At 32.3% G+C, this 22466-nt stretch overlaps 3 protein-coding genes across 4 annotated transcripts in view; 1 reads left to right on the top strand and 2 right to left on the bottom strand.

Moving 5' to 3' along the window:
• Positions 1-4805, bottom strand: part of LOC132706029 (uncharacterized) — a 154168-nt gene extending 149363 nt beyond the window's left edge. The window contains exon 1 of the mRNA XM_060677082.1: positions 4657-4805. Coding sequence (XP_060533065.1) covers positions 4657-4805 — 149 coding nt within the window. The remainder of the gene's footprint in view (positions 1-4656) is intronic.
• A 29-nt stretch (positions 4806-4834) lies between these two features.
• LOC132706064 (GTP-binding protein Rit1) lies at positions 4835-22343 on the bottom strand. 2 transcript variants are annotated; one of them, XM_060677153.1, is made up of 5 exons: positions 22046-22343; positions 21931-21987; positions 21806-21879; positions 21540-21747; positions 4835-4908 (listed from the first exon to the last, which is right to left on the bottom strand). In XM_060677153.1, the coding sequence occupies exons 1-5, from the start codon at positions 22233-22235 to the stop codon at positions 4835-4837; spliced, it is 603 nt and encodes a 200-aa protein (XP_060533136.1). In that variant the 5' UTR covers positions 22236-22343. The 2 variants fall into 2 exon arrangements, with proteins under 2 accessions (XP_060533136.1, XP_060533127.1); XM_060677144.1 differs by lacking the exon at positions 4835-4908 and having other exon boundaries at positions 21303-21747.
• On the top strand, positions 9799-17398 carry LOC132706056 (adenosine deaminase-like protein). The gene is made up of 4 exons (XM_060677131.1): positions 9799-9924; positions 12673-13336; positions 17026-17126; positions 17182-17398. Exons 1-4 carry the CDS (start codon positions 9892-9894, stop codon positions 17371-17373), a joined length of 990 nt encoding a protein of 329 aa, XP_060533114.1. The 5' UTR covers positions 9799-9891; the 3' UTR covers positions 17374-17398.
• Positions 22344-22466: the final 123 nt, after the last annotated feature.

Below are 22466 nucleotides of genomic sequence, written 5' to 3'. Positions count from 1 at the left end.
ATGTTTTTTTAATTATTAATAAGATTTCTTTTGAATACTCTTAGAGTTGAAGTCTCTTTAATATTACATGACAATAATGTCAAAACTTTATAGAATAACGATTTTTGAGTTCTAGTTCTGTTAACAATCGGAACATGGATGTTCTTGTATTATATGTAAGAATTCCATTTCCATAAGTTTTTTTTTAATATGTCTAGGTAATATATTATGTAACATTATATATATAAATAAAATATTCATAATTAGTATTTGATTGATACTTTTTAAAATTTAAAGATGTTAACCTGTCCCTAATTTTAGCATATATATTAACTTTTAACATAACTCTCATTGCTCGATTTTGCTTGCTTTATCTTTATCATTAACATACAAAATGATTGTCGGACAATACTCAAAATGTATATATTAAGCCTAGCAAGCCATAGAAATATGTGCATTACGATTTACGATTGCGATTTTAAGGAAGTTTATTTTTTTACTAACCTTTTCAAGTAATTAGATAAGAAACATGATTTGAAAATTTCAGTTCACCGTCAATAATCAACACTAGGTATTGACATTCCTAAACAAAATTTTTATTTATATTTTTTATATTTATTTATCATCGCTTTGGTTTTTTTAGCCAGTTTCTAATTTACGTATTAACCCTAGTAACTTTTTTTCCTCATTTTTCCAATATAATCTTCTGTTACTGGCAAAACAAAATTACTTTCGAAAAGTCGTCACGGGGCAAGTTCGCAGCGTGTAGCGCGAAGCAGTTTTTTATTATAAATGAAAAGACCTTCGCGGTTTCGTGTGCTAAAAGGACGCATTGTTTTTCTATCGTGCTCCTGCGGACCACTATGGAACTTTCGCAAAATCAATGTAATGTAATTGTGCATGCACCTTGTATAAATTGTCCTTCACATCTTCACATAATAGCGTTGTCGAATGATATTTTTTCAAATATCTCACGCCCCACATACGAAACGGTCTACGATACTGTTCAAATAAAATTATCCCATCTTTAACGGGTTTTCATTTATCGCCAATAATTTACTAAGAAAAACGAAAATTTTTAGGAAATTTTAGATTTTTTGCCCATAAACGACACACCCAGTATACCATTCAATCATTGTTCGAAGTAGAAGTGAGAGCCCTGGATTTTCCACGTTTCCTGGTTCAAGAAGTTTTAGAAAATCGTTAATGACTTTCGAGAAAATAAGTTTTTTCTGAAACCACGCGTCATCATGTGTTGACAGCCCCCGAAATAACGATTGCAATATGGATTTTTCCAAATATCCCGAGCAGCGTATGTGATAGACGCAAACCGCAAATACAAAAATTGTAGCTCTTGATGCGGTCTATGACATCGTTTGAACCAATTAACCATATTTTTTACGATTTTTAATTTGCGGGTAATAATTTACTCCGTAAAAGAACAATTTGCTAGGCTTTTTAGATTTTTGCCTATAATTTGAAAACCCTGTATATAATCCAAAAAAGACCCGAAATAAATTTTATTGAACTGGATCTCCCGCGTCTGCCGCTTAAAGAATTTTGCCAATCGGATGAACGATTAAGGAGGAAAACATATTTTTCTGGAAGCTAAAATTACCAAAAAAAAAAAATTCAAACATTTTTAAAAAATACTTGGTAAAATATGATAGGGCCCAATTTCTACCGTTTAAATATGGACACGGACTTTTACTTCTCTGCTAAATTTGAAGATGATATCTGCAAATTTAACACGTTTCTCATTTAGCACGAAATATCGGGGAACACCCTGTACAATAGGTGATTAAATACAAATGTTTTTGCTGTCTATGTGGGCTATATCGCGATATAAAATAATAATATAAAATAAACATTTTTCAGTTTTTTTTAATTTAATTTGAAATTGGATTGAAATTTAATTGAATATTTTTGAAAAATTGTCAAGAATAAAGCTTTATAGAGCCGTATCTGCTGCTTCTTCTGATTCGAGAATTTTTTTGGTCACCTAAACAGTTTTTGGAAAATGATGTTTTTTGTAGACCCTTGCACGCGCCATTTTTTATTTTTTTAGAATACTTCCCGACCCCCCAGCCCCCCCATTTTCACTATTTTCCGTCATGGGGCAAAGCTTCATATATATGCCCAATATGAAGTCGATTGCTTCAAATTTCGGACACTTATCGTTTTTCATAGCAAGGTCCAAAAAAACAGTCGAAAATCGCGAAAAAAAGATGGATACTGACGTCGGATCAGGGCCATTTCTTATATTTCAATATAATTTCAATTTTGTAACTACAACGATTCGAAAGTTATTCAGGAAAACCCAAAAGACGAACACGGAGAACGGAGAACGGATAAACAGACAAAAAAAATTTTTTTTTTCGACGGTGATCCTTTTTGTACCAACGGTGATCCCATAGGACCTACCGTTACCGAGATATAAAATTTTTATACGAGCGCAGATCTTTCAAAAAATTCGATTTCATCGATTTTCAAAAGTATCAAGCTGCCTAACAGAGTACTTTAAGATACCCTAAATTTAACCTGCTTTATATCTCAATATATATTATCAACTTTTACCTTTTAACACATTTATTTGCACTACCCACAATCTCAAATTTATTTAACTTTTTAACTAGTATTTCCCTATTGATTGTTTTAAACACACTTTTGAAGCCTACAGATACATTAACTTTCCACTTCGCAATAATTCACTAGATAGCAGTCTCACAGGACCGGTGATCTCTAAAGCACTGATTGATTCCAGATCCTGTATAACAAAAATTAATCGAATTGTACAAACAGCGTGGCCAAGCCCATGCCTTAAGTTATTTTAAAAACGGTTAAACCGAATATCGACAAACTACATTTTTGAGAACGGCGAACGGAACGGATCTGTCAAAGTGAAGTTGGTGATTTTTGTCACTTTGACTAAACCCTCTAGGTGGGTGTCAAAATATAAATGAAAACTTTGCACCTACTTACTAGATTTCAGAATTAATTTACTGCATAGCATTGTATGCGCGCTTCCATTATAAGCGAGTTTGTTATAGATGGATTATACGGTATTAGTACATATCGACCATAATTTAAAAATTGGAAAGCAAAAACGGGGAAAATCATTTTTAAAAGAATCCATCCGCAATATTTTATATGTTTTAATAATTAAATTTATAGAATGTAATTTAAAATGTCACTCTTGAAACGCTCCGTTTGATTTTAAATAATTACAGCTTGGATTTTAGATGATTTCGGTTGAATGTCATTCGTCCAAAATTAATTACGTCACCGACCGCTGCCACAACTTACATGTGGACTAAGTTTGCAAATTTTATTAATTAGAATTTATAGTTTACGAACTGCGTTTCTATCTCGATGAAAATTAAAATGTTTACGCCAGCAACTTTTATTAAAACTTATTAGCGACCGTCTCCATTGTGGTTTACAGTCAGTTCTGTTGAATTAAAGGATCAAATTATAGAATAATGTTATTAATTATTAATTTTTCCAAAAATATATAAAAAAGTGACAATCCGAGAAAAGTTCTTTTTCTAAAATTCCGAAAAAACTATTTTTCTAGCAAATGTGAAAATGACGCTATACAGGAAAAAAGGAAAACTAACTTTTTCCATTCCAATGTACAAATCTTGAAGGGTAAGAAAACACTTGGTGGGAATATAGAGTGATCGATTTTGAACGCATATTGTTAATAGATGTGTACATCTCAGAATTTTTTACATCATTCATTCTCTAATATTTTCAAGAATTTAAAAAAATAGACATTTTCACTCAGTAAATGTTCCTAAAACTCATTTTTGATCAAGTCATAAGCAGCCACCAAATACCAGCGACTTAATGGGTTGTTAGCTGACGGTGCTAATAGTAAAAAAGCAATGAATTCAAAAAATCGGCAGTAATAATGGAAATAAAGAAATATTATTATACAGTTTTTTTATTCATTTACTATTTATAAATCTTCTGGATTCCTTCTGCGTCGGTTGTTGATACTGACGTTTCGCAAATCATCCTGTTGACTTGCAAAAGAAACATCAGCAAGTTGGATGTCTCAACAACCGACGCAGAAGAAATCCAGAAAATTTCTAAATAGTATGACAGTAGCATCTGGAAGTTTCTTTAAAAAACATTTACTTATTTATTTATAACAAAAATCCATAACAAGTATTCGCTACTAATCCCTATATGCTTTAATTAAACTAAAATAAAATACAGAAAAAAGATGTTGAAGTACAACTATAAATACAACAAAAGAAAAAAAGACATTGGAAAATTAATTTAGTTTGCATTTTAAAACTATTTAGGCTTAATTTAAATATAAATATATATGGTTGCAGTGCTCCGCATAAAGCCTGACCATTCTGACTAAAGCAGAATTTTGACCTGAGTCTCTTGATTTAAATGGAGTTAAAAAAATTAGGTGCCGGTGCAAGTGTCTTTGTGGGATAGAGAAACTGATTCTCGATAAAAACTCTAGACTCTCTATCAAACCGTGAAGAAACATAGAAAACAACTAAATTTCGTATAACATTCATTGTTTATGTGATATTGCGGATTGCAGAGAGAACAGTCCACGCTTAATTTGCTAAAAATAAACATAGATAACGTAGAAAAAATAATAAAAATAAAAACCGATAGAAGTTCTATTTTTGAGTGAGAACTTACCTGTAAACGTAATGCGCGAGGAAAATTTCCGTCAAACAAATGAAAACCACGCAACATATTACGCGCACCGTGTAGCTCGGATTGATCTCGTGTACGGCCAGTTTTATACTTTTTTGTTCGAGTTTTTCCTTAGGCTCGCTGACGGACATGTTTGAAGCTTTATTTACATCGCGCGCGCTTAATCCTGCTGGAGCTCCGAAACGCAGGAGCTGCGGCGACCGAGAGCGGACTGAAAATGCGCCCTATAATCTCCTGTAAAAGTTCGAAGCGATTTAGAGTTAGAGCTCGACGCGCCGCGACGGTAACGTGACAACATTACTAATTTTAGTGTTTAACGTACAGTGGGTCCTATTTTTAATAGTTTTACGGCGTATGTCCAATATTAATAAAGCGAACGTAGTATGTCTTTTTATAATTTTACTAGCCTGGATAGGAAATTCAATGACGTAGTCAGTCTTCTTACAGTGCTACAATTTATCATTAATTTTATTTTTTTAATAAGTAGACCATGAAAAAAGGGTCCATTTTTCTTATTTTGATAGGTAATTAACTATTTGTATATAAATCTCAAAATTTATGTGAAACAAACTGTGTATTTCCCATAGAATACTCATAAAAAAATAATAAAATTAAATTGCATTTAAAACAACTCGTATGTGTTATATGTTTATGAAAACCTACCAGAAAGTCAAATACAAGAATTAAAAGACAGAGAAAACAAAAGTTTAGTTTAAATTTAAAAACTTGTGAGCTTTAGAGAAAAACTGACTATGTAGGGTTGTGTAGTCAGTTTTTTTCTGCCAATTTCTACCGATTTTCACCAGTGGCAAAAATGCAAAATTTGCTAAATCACCCCATATCTAAAAATCCAAGGTAGCTATGACTGTCTGTTTGTGCCACCTTTCATTTCATAAAAAGTAGCCTTGGATCATGGAATCCCTAATACGCTAGCTTTATTAATAAGGAAGATACGACATAAAATCATCAAAAATTGAACGCACACCGTGCGTGGGATGATACATTATCCCAAAATATAGAAAACACATTAAACAAACTTTTCAAGGACAACTGGCAACTTCCTTTTTTTAAATGAACCAACCTATACATTAAGACATTTTTTAATTCCTCCAAACTTTTTAGACATATTTTACATTTAATATCATCAGTTGTCGTTTCTGACACATATTTGAATTTTATGCGAATAGTAGCGTTTGCAGATCTGTCGTTGAAAATCTATCAATGTTCCTAAAGAAGAGTATCAACTCTAGTAATCTTAAAATTGGTTTTTATAATTTTGTCGGATTTAGGAGTGAATTTGTATAAAGTTGTCTAATTTGAATAAGTTGTGCAGATTTCGAAATATTAACAATAAAACGTTTGTCCACTCTAAAATTGAGATGGCAGCAAAACATGGCGAAAAAAAAACAATCGAGCACTACGGAAACGTCGCTATTTAAGCTTTGCTGTGAGTTTGTTAATGAATGCTGTTTTATACCACCTAACTAAAAATAAATCGACCAAGAAAAAATGCCGGAATAGTAGAATGATAAATTTTCTCATGCAATTAATTTTTCATTTAATCTGGCAACAGTTGCTTAAATATATATATTTTATGTAATTTAACAGGTATGGATGAAATCTTCTCATTAATGCTTAAACTTTGCATTCCATTGTGGATAAATACATAACACATATCATTAATTTTTGTTGGAGATCAACTATTTTGCTAATCAATGGAAAATTTCAATTGTGAAACCAATTCCGAAAATTGAACCCCTAAATCCGATCTTCGCGTTACCGACTTTAGCTGAAATATTACAATATTGATAAGATGAACCCTATCCTTATCATGTTAGATTATTCAAAGGCATTTGATGAGATAATTCATTCACTTCCGGTATCTAAATTAAAATATTATACTTTTGATACTACAGCTTCCCTTCTTATAAGTACCTATTTACATGACAGGTTTGAGTCCAGATCCATAGGACAATACAAAATACACCCATTCGCTTATGAACCTCAAATTTCTTTTGATGCCGAAGATTTCTTGAACGCTACTAGATTTATTAATGAGGGTTTACAAATACTAAGCGATCTTTCTAAAAAACACAACTTGAAACTTAATCTTGAGAAAACTCATTTTATGATTTTTGGGATCAAGATTCCTTAAAAGCCATGTTGAAATCTCTATAGGCAATACTAAAATTGTTTTAGGTCATGAGACAAAAACTCGATAGTAATATGAGTTTTAAGCAACACGTTAAAATTATATTCCGATTAATTTTGTTGTCTTTAAAAACGCTTTACAGAAACCGACATATTTTAAATTTCAAACTAGGGAAAACTTCATCTCTATCTTCATCTTCGACTACATTTTGAATGAAAGGGAAGGGAAGGTTGAGTGACAAACGCTTTGCTGCTTTTACCAAAAAACATTAAAAACTGCTCATTGGACTACCCTGACGACATGGCAAATATCACACCAGGCAGCATAATAATTTCACAGCACTTCAGCTAAAAAAGGGCCAACGAACATCAGCAAAAAATTATATTCCGAGAGTTCCTTAGTCAGCATGAGCTATATTTTAAAGATGCTTACACAAAAAAAACAACTAGTTGAAGTTTTAAGAACGGGGTTATAAATAAAAAATCCGGCATATACAGGGGTATATATCATTTCCATAGGATTCAAATGGCAGTAATCTAAAGGAGATTGATTTGATTCCTATAGAAATGATATGAGCTGAATTATAAAACAAAGTTAGACCCAATAATATAAACCCAAAAATGTTCACCCCAGTAATTGATATAATTAAAACTCAGTGTGAATTATTACCAGAGAGGAGTTGGAGAGAATGTGTTATTTATTTACTTGAAGTGGAAAATGTTAATAAAAAAAATTGGGATAACGTAACAGAATATTATTCAACAAGTGTAGTAAACGGCATTTGAGTAACGAGTTCATTTGGCACGAGCGGAACAAAGCGAACGAGTGACTTAAAAAGTCTTTCTACTCCCGTCTGTAAAATACCTAATTACACACCGATCTAGCGTGCGGAAAACGTCACTTTACCACGTCAATTTGGTTTCCCAAGGATTCAAGCCACTTGGGAAATTTAGAGACGTGAGTAGAAAAAAGCGACGATAATGATAGCTTATTCTGACTACTACTTTTATTTGTGTCATGTTGATTTAATCTTAGTACGAGCAGATAAAAACTTAATAACATTATTATGTCAGGTGTACACTGTGTCCCATTTTGGTCGCGACTGAGCGATATGTCTTTTATTAGTGAAGATAGAGCCTTGCGCTTTCGCAAACATTTAGTATTTTTTTCTGAACAAAAGATGACGTTAAGACAATTTTTATGTATTGCTTAGTTTTTAAAATACAGGATGATTTTGGAAATTTGAAGTTTTGGGGCACCCCTCGTATCCTGGGTATGCTACGAAATATCGGAAAGGTGAAAAGCTCATCCGATATAGATTTTTACTTTGAATTCAGTGGCGTAGTCAGTTCTTTTCTAAATGGTTTCGTATTTTTGAAAAAGTATAAAGTTTCGTTTTTTTTTAACGGAACTTCCTATATCTCAGAGGCCAGTCTGATTCCGCTTGGTATGAGCTTCTCAAAAATGTATAACAGTTGGGTAGAAATGTCCTAACAAAAATGATTTTTAAAAATTTTCATGACTGTATTTGCGGTAGGCTTTTTATAATTTATATTTTTTATAATTAATATTAACATTTTATTTATAAAATGCATTTTAGTTCAAATCTGAACATAATAATTTTAATTTATTAAGCTAAAAAACTGTTCAAAATGTAGACCATTTTCTCTAACGCTCAACCTACACACAGTTTCAATCCTTTGAAGAGCTTTCAGGCTATTAACGGTACCCTGAGTAGATTGATCTAGATTGCTTGTATCGTTGTATGTCCTTAGAGAGTGTTTTCAAAATCGCTACAAATAACATTTATCTTTCCACAAACAAATTAAATCCAACGATATCACTTTTATTACAATACAATATAAATCAATAAGAGTCTAACACGATAGTGAAAACGGCATTTCGATTCTTCTAACGAAAACTAACCTATAATGTGATGTGTAAGAGAACTAACCAAAACTTGAAATAATCTGGCATCTTTGGGTCTATTTTCCTATATATACATATACCTACCATTATTAAATCCTAGTTTTCGATGTTTTAGCAAACTATACATAAAATTACTGTTAAAATTCCACCATTATATTTTAAATGTCAATAATAAAAATTAATTCCCATTCAATATGAATATTGCCTATCTGTCCACACGAAATTCGAAAATTTTTCAAATCCTATCGTGGCAAGATAGCAAAAATTGGCCTCTTGGTTTTCATTATTGTAATATATTGTACTGTAATATTCAATTATATGGAAATGAGTATCAATTATTACTATTTACATTTTGAATATAATGTTGGCCATTTAACACTTTCATATATATTTTGCTAAAAGAACTAAAATTAGTATTTAATAATCCTGAATTATTTCTTTTACTGATATTATAGGTTAGGAAAGAAGTCATTTGTTGCAATAAAAGTGATACCGTTTAGTTTTTTGAGAAAATAAATTTTATTTGCAGTTATGTCGCGAAACGCCCTCTAGAAGCGATACAAGCAATAGAAAGCAATCCGCTCTGGGCAGTGTTAATAGCCTAAGACGCCCATTTTAACGGGATTCAATTCAAGAATGCGATTACGCCCCCTATCCGTAATTCTAATTCTAGAAAAATAATTTCTAACATTTTTTCTTTGGCAGCTTAAGTTATTAGTTTCTTTACCCTAAATCTTTACGACAAATACTTTTCGAAATTGGCCATGGCAATTTCATTATTCACATTATTATTCCCACTTCAATTATTATAATTTGGATTCAATATTTAATTTCACATTTTTTATAAACCGAAAACTAGAATTATATACGTACAAATTGCAATTGATAAAACCGACATTATCAATAATTTAATTTTGGATGGTACGAAGATACAAAAACAAATACTCATTTGAAAAATATTCCCTTTATATTAACCAGTTCCCGTATTTTCGTTTTTAATTGGTTCTTTATTTAGGGGAATATTTTTTTAAATCGTAAATATGGCAACAACGTGGGTGAATCCGCACAAGTGTATAAGGCTTTGTGCAAACTGTCGGCTTGTCGGTGGTTCTGTTTACGTATGAGCCGATTAAAAAATGGAAAAATTCTGTGTCTCGATTCCCAAAATAGTAAGTGACTCAATTGAAATCGTTTCTCTTGCCGTCAACTATTAATTATTGTACAAAAGATTTTCTAACCTATTTCCAAACACATGGAAGAGAATGCCTTGCATTTATACAACGCAGTGGCGTACGTACTCGTTTATTTATTAAACTGTCATTTTAATTAGTAATCACTATTTTTTTTATCTGATTTAATTAAAGTATACCAACTAAATAAAAAGTAACACACCAAAAATATAGTTCTCGAAATATTTATCACAGCACTTACATGACGTCCTCTCAACATGATTCACTAGACGTATCATAAATCTCAAAGTCATATAAATTCAAAATTTCGTTAATTTTTAAAGACAAAAGGTGAAGCGAAATTCACTTTTAACTTAAAACATTAAAAAGTGTTTTTTTTTGGATTATAGAATTAACAATTTATAGACAAATTTTAGAAATGGGCATGACACGGTACTAATATTTAGCTGATATATTGTAGGTTCTCTTTTGTTATATATAATGTTATAAATACATCTCACGAAGGCAATAAATACAGTTTTCATTCCACAAGAGTAACGTCGCAGGTGGAAAAAAGACCATACAATCTGAATTCTTCCCCAGGATACTATTAGTTAAACTATAAACTACTTGGGCATTTTAAAACTATACAAAATTCTAGTCTTGAAGCCTGAATGACAAATTGTATTATATGCTCAGCTAATTAATACAAAAATTTCATTATTATTATTTCATATTTCATTTCATTATTATTATTAACAAGACAAGACATAAAAAATCACAGTTAAAACAGAATCGACCACTTATAGACTTCTCAACATCATAGACTTCTCGCCAACATTTTCGCTCTTATGATGCCTATGCCTTTTGTAACACTTCTGGGACTTCTCGCCAACATTTTCGCTCTTATGATGCCTATGCCTTTTGTAACACTTCTGGTACTCCCACTCTACGTGCATACATTAGACAACCTTTCTTAACCGACAGTTCGTGTCTGTTAGTAAAATTATTTCTCAATTCTCCTTCGGCTTTCGGCCAACTCGTTTTAACAAATTAATTTAACGGCAATCTTGATAACATATCCGCCTCAAACATTTGAAGGCATTTACTATATTCTATGTCATAATTATAACTCGATAAAATCACAATTATATTTTTGTCTGGATTAGAAAAATTTTTCTTACTCTTATTAGAGTAAACTTTCTACCAAAGATGTATTTATGAAACTTTTTTACACTAAAAATTATAGCTAAAGCTTCCCTTTCTAACTGTAAATAATTGCGTTCCGCTTTGCCTAACGAACCTGACGCAAAGAGAATTGGTTTTACAACTCCGTCAACATGACAACAACACATACGAACTTGTATCACAAGATACAATTAATTATTAGTTTATCAGCATTATAATGTGTTAAAACATTATTTTGTTTTTTTGCTTTTTACTCAATCTGAATACTAACCATAACAGTTTACACTGATTATCCCTGCCAACAACTGGTCCATACAGTATAAAAATATGAGTGTTGATGGTCAACTATTTCTGTTGTATTCTCAATTCCAGTCAAGTCCAGCACTGTAAAACATTGTCGCCCTGCTAGACTAGTGAAAATATCTTAAGGCGTTGATAATGGATACTGATGCAGAACAGTTACCCTGAAATCTACACAAATTCTGACATCGTTATCGCGTTTTGATACCACCACAATTGGTGAAGCCCAGTCGGAATGTGATACAGGTTAAAGTATTCTCACTTTAACCATTTTCTGTAAAAAGTTACCGAAAATGGTTAGTTTTGGTGCGGTTCAGGTTATTGGTTTTAATGCATTTGACATCAAGCAAGCTTTTTTTATTGCTGGCACCACATCTGCTTTTATCTGGAATCTTTAATTCATTTTGTAGGACTGCATAAATCTTAAATTAAACACATTCTTGTACTTGGCTTTAAATTCATTTGAATAACTTTTAAGCAGGTTCAAAGCACTTTCAAAATGATGTTGCTAGTTAGGATACAATGCACTCAACCATGTCCAACCTAACATAGGTGAAGTCTTTTTTCGCATCGAGAATTGTCAAAGACCACTTATATACTTAGTTTTATGACTTACATCTACCGCATTCTCCTGCTGCCTTGATATTCTGACCATAAGCCGTGTTTAACTTATGCTCGAGATACGACAGACTTACACCACTGAACACAGACTACTACAACTCGACAATTATATAGATCTGATAGATGGTCTTTTACTGACTTTATTTCTTTCGAATTTTTCTTAGTAAACATTTGCTTTTTGCCATTAATCCCTTCCGGATCTCGTTGCCAGTGTCGAGTTTGGTCGTTACTAAAACACGAATAACGAATAACGAGCAATTACACTGGATCTTAACAACATGGAAAATTACGGATCTCTTGACAAATATGGATCCTCGTCTATTGAATTTGCCCTGTAATTTAATTCTAAAACGGTGGTTGCGGTTATTGCACCACAGACCAAATACTTAACACCAAATATATTCACCAAATGTATTTATACGTCCGTTGTTTGATCCTAGAGTATGACTGGTTGCCTGAAGTGCGGATGCCCTACTCTAGGATCAATGGTGATCATGAGGATTCTTCGCCTGTGTTTGATGCCCCTTCTATTCTTTGATACTATTACACAAATAAGTAATACCACAATGCTGGAAGAATCATTTTTACTTTAACGCAAGTGAATATCCAATCATGTAATATGTCCCTGCTGGTTTGCAGGAATTGCACGCACATTTGAACGGGTCCCTCAGCAGAGCAACTCTGAAAGACTTAGGATGTTTAGAGGAAGACGTTCAAATCTACAATAAATCGGACATAGACCTCCAAACTTGCTTCCAACTATTTAGCGTAGCGCATAAAGCAACTAGCGATGTTAATTCCGTAAAATACGTTACAAAACAAGTAATAAAAGAATTTGCCGATGATAACGTGCTATATTTAGAACTTCGGACTACCCCTAGAGAAGAACAAAATATGACTGAAGAAGAATACATCGAAGCTGTAGTAGACGGAATCACAAGCCATAAAAGCCCCATAGTGGTCAAACTGTTGCTGTCTTTAGACAGAAGACGTTCGATCGAAGAGCAACGGAAAACCGTGAAAAGCATTATTAAATTTAAAAAATTATATCCCGACATCGTTAAAGGAATCGATTTAAGCGGTAATCCTTCGTTTGGGGAGTTTTACGAGGATCTGTTTATTGAAGCCAGATATAATGGTTTGTTTACCGCAATTCATTGCGCCGAAATTAAGAACGATATCGAAGCAGAGAGAATTCTAAATTTTAATCCGGACAGAATCGGCCACGGTACCTTTTTGCATCCAGAATCGGGAGGTTCGCAACGACTTTGGCAAATGAACAAAATGTTACAAATTCCAACAGGTAAGTGGGGAATAAATACACCGGTAATCCCAACTAACTTGCAAACTAACTAGATACGCTGAAATTTCGGGGAATAAATGGAGAAAATTAGTAGACATCCTAAAACGGGAATATAGATTCGTTAACTCTTTTTGTAAAATTTTTAATTTAAATTTTTTTGTACAATTTTTTTTATTATAGTACTAACCTTACCCTTTTGTTTATTAAATATAGTAATTATACTTTCTTAAAAAGGTGTATCAAACCAAATTTCAATATTATTCCAAATAAATATTTACAATTATTCAATCTGTTCTAATAGGTACTATTAACTTGAATATACTTTTGAAAGTTCAAAAAAGCAAAGAAAATATTGTTTCGGGTCAATTTTCTCAGAACTTATTTTTTGCGAATACATGATTTTGCCATACCATACCATTCAATACAATGAGTGGCTAATTTGAACACTACTACTACTACTGTACATTTGCACCTTAATGTATCTACCGCGCATGTGTTAGTGAGAATTCCATGTTCATTCATGTTGCCATAATAATTTTAAAACTGACAACTGAATTTCCCAAAATAAACATTTTTTTTATAAAATTGCTATGGCTGTTACTAATACTGTAAATAAAAAAAAAATCTAATCCCTTTCCATTTCCGGAATATTACCGCATGGAGTTGGGAGCAATCGGATGTTTCCGGAGATTTTACCGCACAGCTTGAGTTTTAACGTTTGTCAATTCTGACAGTCATGTCAGTGAATGTATTCGTGTTGTTTTGCAAAAATATATCCAAAAACTAACGGCCGTGGAAAAAGTATATATTAATATGCAACAGGTTTGGTAAAGTTTTTAAGTCACTCGTTTATTAAGCAATCTCGTAACTCGTGACTCAAATGCCGTTTATCACACGTGTTGCATAATATACTATTAAATACAAGCATGCGCTTTTTTGTCTCCTGAATTCTTGGCCAAGGCAACAAAATTTGTTGTATTTTTTAATCGTATTGCGAAAGTTTTTGAATAAACTCAGTTTAATTTATCCAACTCCATCAAGTTGATTTTAAAATGCATTATCAAAACAGGCGGTATCAAATTGCAGTTTTACATAATTTCCTGGTTAAATCGAAGAAATCTTACAGTTTGACAACGCCGTGGAGCTGTCTGTCATTTTGCGATCACATTTAAAATTTCTCCATCTACATAAAATGTAGAATATGCCCAACTTCACATGCCTCAAAATAAATGGACAGGGGCGTAACTTTTGAGGGGTGCAGCTAGCAAAAACTGCAATAACTTTTTTGAGAGTTGACTTTGGAACTTTTTTTATATATTAAAAAAAGTAAAAGTAAAATAAGCTTACCTTTACAATTACCTCTGATATCCGCCCAAACACAGATAGAAAACCTAATTTGAAAGTTGATTCTTCGAAGAACCCTCGGATTCTCTTTATTACAATTGTGTTAGAATGTTAGTGGTATCTTCCAGGGCTCTTAATATTATTTGAGGATTTTCCTCAATTTTGTTTAGCGGTCCCTCATAATCATAATTTCCCATATTCCTTACCCCTGAGATCCACTAAACGATGCACGTTCTGCTAGACTTTTATGAATGTTAGAAAATACTCTGTGATATTCATTTTTTTCGTAAAAGAGCACAACTTTCCGATTTTACAAGAAAAAAGTCAACCGAGAAAAACATTATTGGAATTTATGCTTCCTATATCCCTCAAAAATTAGAGCCCTGATCAAAATCTGACATTTCTAATTTTAGTTTCAGCATGCCAAATTTTTTAAGGCCTGTGGCTCCCTTAGGGGGCATTTCTCGACATATTTATACAGAAAACATAGGCTTATTTTCGACGTTGAATATGCTCTTATAGTTTGGCCCACTATACGGGGTGTTTCATGGTTGATGGTATCCTAAACGTTTACGGCGAACGGTACATTGGATTGTTATGAAAATTTGGTTACTTCCATAAGCGGAGATGCTCTATCGATATATTTTTAATGCTGCTACTTTGCCGCTTCTTCGAAAAGGTAGCATCAACATTAAATTTTAAATTGGACACTGGACACATGTACTGCACTGCACTGCACTTTCCGATCCGCTGATACTTTTTGACTGTTTTTGAATAATTTCGTTTATATCTTCTATATTTAGTGGTTTTTGAGAAATTATTTTTATCATTTTTCAACCAAAACATAGCTTCAATAAAATGTTTATTATTACGACGCTGAAACCAGTAGAGGGTTAAAATTTTCTACGTAGCGTAGCTTATTTCTTAATATCGAAATAAGTTCTATATCATTGAGGGTTGGTCAAAACCATATAAAAATCGATCGACAGACGAAAACTGTCCCTTCGACTGAAAATAAATACCCTCTTCTGAAAATTTTGTTTTGTCGGTCCAAAGAAAAAGAGGGTCCTCCTCAATGGCAGACCAACAATATTTCATAAAAAGACACAAACTATGCCAAAACGTGTATTATATTTTCTTCGTTTGACGTAGCACGCTTTAGTAAAGATGGAAATAGCCTTAGTTTCGAAGCATAGTTTGTAAAGTTGGTCTTAATTCTTGCAAATTGTCTCTTGTTCATGTGTTGTAAACCAGGATACGTTTCATTAAATTTTCTGCATGTTCGAGTTATAATCTTGTTGCATCGTCCATATAATAAACAATTTTATTAAAACAGCATTAGAATACTGGTTTCATACCATTTCGAACCGATTTTATTAACAAAATTTGCACCACAATCAGTAATGAGTAAATCTTTATTAAACTGTCAAACGAAAAATGAATTATTTAACATAAGACGAATATTTCATGGCCACATAAAAGATGAATTATGCCAAAGTGATCCAGTTTTCAGTCAAATTTGCTTTTATTTATATCATTCGAAAGGGAAAAAGCACTTTTCACTATTTTTAGATCTGATAGTCAAATCATTAGTTTTGTCCAACCCTGTATAATGTAGAACTAATTTCGATAAGAAACTCTGTTCGACACCTCCCTAAGCTATGTCCAGAATTTTAACTTTCTTGTTCCAGTTTCGTAATAATAAAAATTTTATTGAGGCTGTGTTTTGGTCGGAAAAATAAAGAAAGTAATTTCTCGAAAACCGCTAAAGATACATGTAGCAACGTATTATTCAAGAATAGTCATAAAGTATTAGCGGATCCCATTTAAATTTTAACGTTGATGCTACTTCATCGAAGAAGCAAGAACACCCCGTACACCTGTCAGCAGTCATTGCTGTTCCATTCACTACAGCTAATTCTCGTTAATGATGCGCTGATACTGAAAGTCTTGCTTCTGTCCCATTCCTTCCTAACCTGTTAGGTACAGTTTGTCTATTACGCGTGTATAAACGATCATCTTGTCAGCTGGTGCGGCGAGGACGTCCGTCCAAAAACAAGTTTTTTGCAATAATTCTGACAACTGGTTCTGTAGTTACTCATTTGTTTTTAATTTGAAACAACAATTGAACTAATATGTTTTCGGAGATTTTTGCACATTAACCTCGCGAACGATCCGGAAGTTTTACATAAGCATTTCGTTACTCTGTCAATACCGTAACTGAGGAGTGCCTACTTGGTCTAGTTCATTGTTTTGTACGTTTCTATAAGCTCTACAAATACAGTTTGAAATTTTTCTTCATTAATAGTTAATTAGAAATTAATAGAACAGGAACTATCTTTCAGAGATCTGTTTGACATCAAATGTTATATGTCGCACCACAAAGTCTTATAAGGAACATCACATCCAAGCCTGGATAAAGGATGAATTGCCATTTTCTTTATGCGTAAGTATATTTTTTAGTCCCGAAACGCCGAAATTCCAGAACAAAAAAATTTCAGACCGACGACAAAGGAGTGTTTAATACCTCATTATCTAAAGAATTCTTCCTTGCTTATCAACATTTGAACCTAAATCGGGAGCAGCTATGGAAAATTTCCCGCAATTCAATCGACTATTCCTTCGCTTCGAATCGAGAAAAGCAAGAACTCAGAATTAAACTAAAGGAGTGGAGACAGGAAAATATGCAATAGTTAATATTAATTTGTATTAAAGTTTTGTACAATAAATATGCCTAAAAGTAAAATAAATTATTATTCTGTTAAAATTGTATGTCCAATTTAACAACAAAAATTTAACAATTCAAATAAATTGACGAATAACAACGCAAATGCCATGGATGATAAGTTCAGTCTTTAATGTCACCACAGAAAAAAAAAAGTTAAAACAATAATTCACACGGAAGGAAATCTATTCACCCGACCTGTGGAGCTATTTTTTGCTGTGAATGTCACTCTAAAATGTTATTTTGTTCATATTCATAAGCTAGAATCAGTTAGACAATGTGGAAGATTAAAAAAAATACGTTTGTGTTGTTAGTACCAAACCAAGTGGCATGTTTTCTAAGGATTTTACACAAAAGCACAAAAGGTACGGGAAGAAGTTTCTTCAGCGTTAAAAAGTTCACTCGGGGTTAACAAAAACTGTAGAAAGATAGAATACCTCCACAACGCAAATGTCTACATTGCTATTTTTTATTGTTTCAGATGTAGCAAGATATAAGGCCAAAAAAGCAACTACCTTGCGTACCGATGAGAAACAGGTAGTGGTCCGCCTAAAAAGGTGATGAAAGAGTTTTAAGTATTGTTAACCCAGTGGAAGGATTCACAAATATTAAGGAAACTAAATCTGACTTTACTTTTATTAAAGAAAAAAGAGAGTTGACTGAACCCAAAATGCCATTTAAAGAAAAAAAATGACGTAACACAGTGCACAACACCTAAGAAACATTTAATTGTCCCTAAAGCCATCAGGTGAACAGCAGGAAACCCTTTAAAAAAATTGTTTCTTGCTTCAGAGGCAACCAAAGCATATAGAAACAAAAAATGAAGTAAAAAGTCATTGCCACAAACACAAAATTATTCTTTTAAAAATAATGGCGGTAGCACATGAACAAAAAGAGAGACACTTAAAAAAATTGGACAGCAGATTTTTTGATGAATTAATTTAATTCAAATGCCTTAAATAGGTACATACAAAAAATGTGATGTAGTGTTTGAAATACTTAACTTTGCTGACAATTTATTTTTAATGAAAGTAGTTTTTTTACAGAGAAACTTTCTCAGGCTACTGTAATACTATTTACAAAACTTCTGGATTCCTTGTGCGTGGTTTGTTCTTGAATCGAACTTTCTGAGCTTAACTAAAACTGGTTTGCATTCTACTTTGTACTTATATATTGTTTGAAGAAGGCGAAGCTAAAGGAGGGGCATATTGAGTCGCGCTTAAAATTGTTTGATTGTTCGATTTAACGACAACTGACGCAGGAGGAATCCAGAAGTTTTATAAATAGTAAAAGTAGTGTTCCTTAGCAACTTAGCAACTTTATTAGTTTTAAATTTGTTGTTAATATGTTTATCGCAAAAAGTGTATCAAATTAAAGATTTAAAAAAAAATAGCTGCTCACAATGTAAACTATAAACTTTCAAAAAATTATAATATTTTTTAGATTTAAATATCTTTAATGCTCAGGTTTAGGTTGTTCAATAATACGTATGTAAATATTTTTATAGAAAATATTTAATTTATATAATATTTGTATGTATTTTAGATCCTTGAAAAAGTGCCACATCATGATTGAAACGTTGAATAAAACTCAAAGATTTAAACTTAAAATGTGAAGAGTCAGGAATTGAAGAATAAAAAGAAACTCTTAAATAGATTGTTAATTATTTGATTTCTTGATTTGCGCCCTTTAACTCTAGGTTTACAGGACCCAGTACTTATCATAGTTTTTGTGAAATATTTAGTGGCTCTTACCCGCCTAAGTAATTAATTGCATTAAGCGTCACAGGAAAAATGCAGACAAGATAAATATTTCCTTCCGGGTAAAGAAGATTCAATTGCTGCTAACCACATTCAAAACACTAATACAAATGCTGAATGAATATGGTTCGACCGTTGATAATATACATTCAATAAATCCTTTCTAACTAATTATAACACAAGGTGCATTTTGACAGTTTTGATTGTATACTGGCCTTGTATCTTACGAAATTTTTGTACGCACCAAAAATTGCCCTAGTTCATCTTTATTAAAACTCGGAAAGTTCTCTAGATTGCAAGCTAAATACTTTTATGCTACTAATTCGAGTTCAAGCTTTCTTTTAACTATAAACATAACGCGTAGTAAATTTACATTATTTATCTTTAAAACCATTAACCAATTTAAAAAATTATGATCAATAGTTCGTAACATATAGTTTAAACAAGCAGCTAAATTTCTGGAGTTGATATTTTGCGATCACGTGGAGCCGTAAATAATGTTCTATATCCACTTGAAACTCGCAAAAAAAATTAGATCCTACAGATTTACAGTTATGCTGGCATATGACATTGTCGAGCCGAACCTGGCTAATCTTTGCTTACAAATCTGCCATAGGAAACTTACGTAATGTAATTAATCGGAAATGTATTTAAGGCTATTTGACTATGACTCATCTATTTGCTGTGTTTACAGTCAGTATGGTAAATCAAAAATTAATTATATTTTGTTCAATATTGTCTTACTTCCTTGTAGATTAAAAGAGGAGTGTTGATAACTATAAAATATAGTAACAATCTTATCACAACGAAAACTAATATTTACAATACCCAAGTGATACTGTTAGTTTTCAACTAATCAAATTACAAAAACACCACTAGGATGTGATATACTTAGAACAAACCAATGAGCTTGATAAACAGCAGATAACTTAAAATTGTTGACAAACATTGATTCCGTATTAGTACATATATATTGCCAAACTCACTCTATAAACAAAAATGCAATTCCAAATATTGTAATCTTGCTATATGGAACAATGAAGACGGGAGTCATTAAATGCAGGTAACTAATTATATAAACCTATCAATGTACCTTACACAATCAGTGTTTTAATGTAATGAACAATTTTTTATTTTATTTATATGGATTGTTATCGCTCATTTTCAGGAAGGATGGAATATATCAACAATGGTGCTGTTGGCTTTTTGGGACAGTATGATGGTCCTAAATCAGTCTTTATTAAAATAATATTGGGAAGCCGCCTCTAATGTTACAGAACAACATATACATATTTATAATAACTAACTTTCATAATTGTCAAAAAATTATCGCTAATCAATTGAGAGTGTTACACTTGATTGTTAGCAAATAAAAATAACAAATTGGTCAGATGGTTAGATTAAATTTAATGCAGTTCATAAAAAAATTCTAACCTCCCTTGTTATGAAAAAATATTTGTTATTAACGAAATGATTAATATGATTTTTAAGGAATTACAAAACTAGGAAATGACTAGAAGTTATTGCAAAATTACTGTACACAATTTGGCACTAATACTAATACATATAACGCAAGACATAAATTAAAATTTAAGAAAAACACACAAAAACCAGCATGACATGATCTCAAAAAAATGAAAACAAGGTGGCCCAGGACTAACATAGTAAGTTTACAATGATGTATTTTCTTTTTCATTGGGTCTAAACAAACCAAAACTAGAGAACACTGGTATGGGAAAAAAGAAAAATGGAAACATTAAATTTAATGTGGACTAAAATAAAAATTATCTGCAAAAAAAAGGTAGGCAAATTGTATGGATATGTGAATATGAAACATTTAATACCTAAAATAACAAAAACTTATTGCCCACAAATATGAAAATAATGTAACTTTAAGATTTTTAATTTCACATGCATAAACATTTTGTAAATTATGTGATTGTTTTAAACTTTTAAGTTAGTTTTGGTTAGTCTGGTTTGGTTAATTTGAATCTTGGGCCACTTGCAACTGACACAAAATGTTGTATTACGCTGGCGACTCTAGGAATGACAAAGGAATGTTTGATCCCATCTCATTAAATTCCTTTTTTTCTTAAAAACAAATCAGCAATAAAAAAAAACTCTTGAAGTTATGACACCTAGGAACTAAAATTTGTTTGTCTTTTTCTTCTGAAAACTAAAGCGAATATGCTCCTTAATCGCCACCACTTACTATGTCTCCTTAATTTACGTTCATTACAGGGTAACCCTAGCTTTTGTCTTTCTTTTGCCCTAATTTCCCTCACTAATGTATGAAAAGCATCATCCACATAAGTACGCAAACAGGCAGATGTCTCATAAAAAGGACAACCAAACTGTCTCGCTAGAGATTTACCTTCCTCCGTTGAAACTTTTCTTTGCATATGAAGATCGAATTTGTTGCCTACTAAAACAATTGGTGTATCTTCAGATGCTCTCACTTTTTGGATGAGCTTTTTATATTCAGAAGCTTCTTGAAAACTATGTCTATCAGTAACACTGTAGCAAATTAAGAAACCCTCCCCACAGCGCATATACTGATCTCTCATTGCCGTGAATTCCACCTAAAATAATAAGCAATAAGTTCATTTCAGTAAATATACTAAAATATTAGATTTATACCTGACCAGCCGTATCCAAAATGTCTAAGAGAGCAGGTTCGCCGTCAATAACTGCTTGTTGTTGATAAGAATCCTCTAAAACGAATGTATTTTAGGTAAACATAGCTACGAATTCACGGCACTCACCAATGGTAGGATCATGGTAATCTAGGAAACTGTGACTGACAAACTGAAGAGTAACAGCTAGAAAATAAGTACCAATTATCTCTGTGTAACAACAGGACTTTAACAAATATCAGACCTGATTTTCCAACTCCTCCGTCACCTAACACCACTATTTTATATACACGAATACCACTTCTTGATTTGTTTTGATTATTGCAAGCACCAACTCCTGACCTATCTACTTCGATCTCGGCATCTTTTGTGGACCTATTTGACTCCTGTCTCGATAATTTTCCCCGTTTTTTGTGGCTTGCTTCGCCAGCCATCGTCAGGTCAATAAAAAAAATAAATTACTACCAAATCAATTCATAGATAATTTGTTTCCTTGCCACTCCTGGAACAGGGTGAAACCGTAAATATGACAAATGACGTAATAAATTTGGAATGGTAACGTTTGTCTTCTTGTCCAATCTATGGGTTTATTCACGGATTTTGTTTTCTTAGGATTTTAATGTCCGCAAAGTTTATGCAACACGAAAAACTAATGAATATTAATG

The sequence above is a fragment of the Cylas formicarius genome, unplaced genomic scaffold, assembly GCF_029955315.1.
Source record: "Cylas formicarius isolate icCylForm1 unplaced genomic scaffold, icCylForm1.1 PGA_scaffold_10__41_contigs__length_53128322, whole genome shotgun sequence".
Classification (NCBI taxonomy): domain Eukaryota; kingdom Metazoa; phylum Arthropoda; class Insecta; order Coleoptera; family Brentidae; genus Cylas; species Cylas formicarius.
The sequence above is the reverse complement of the archived record's forward strand: the minus strand, read 5'-3'. Positions and strand labels throughout refer to the sequence as shown.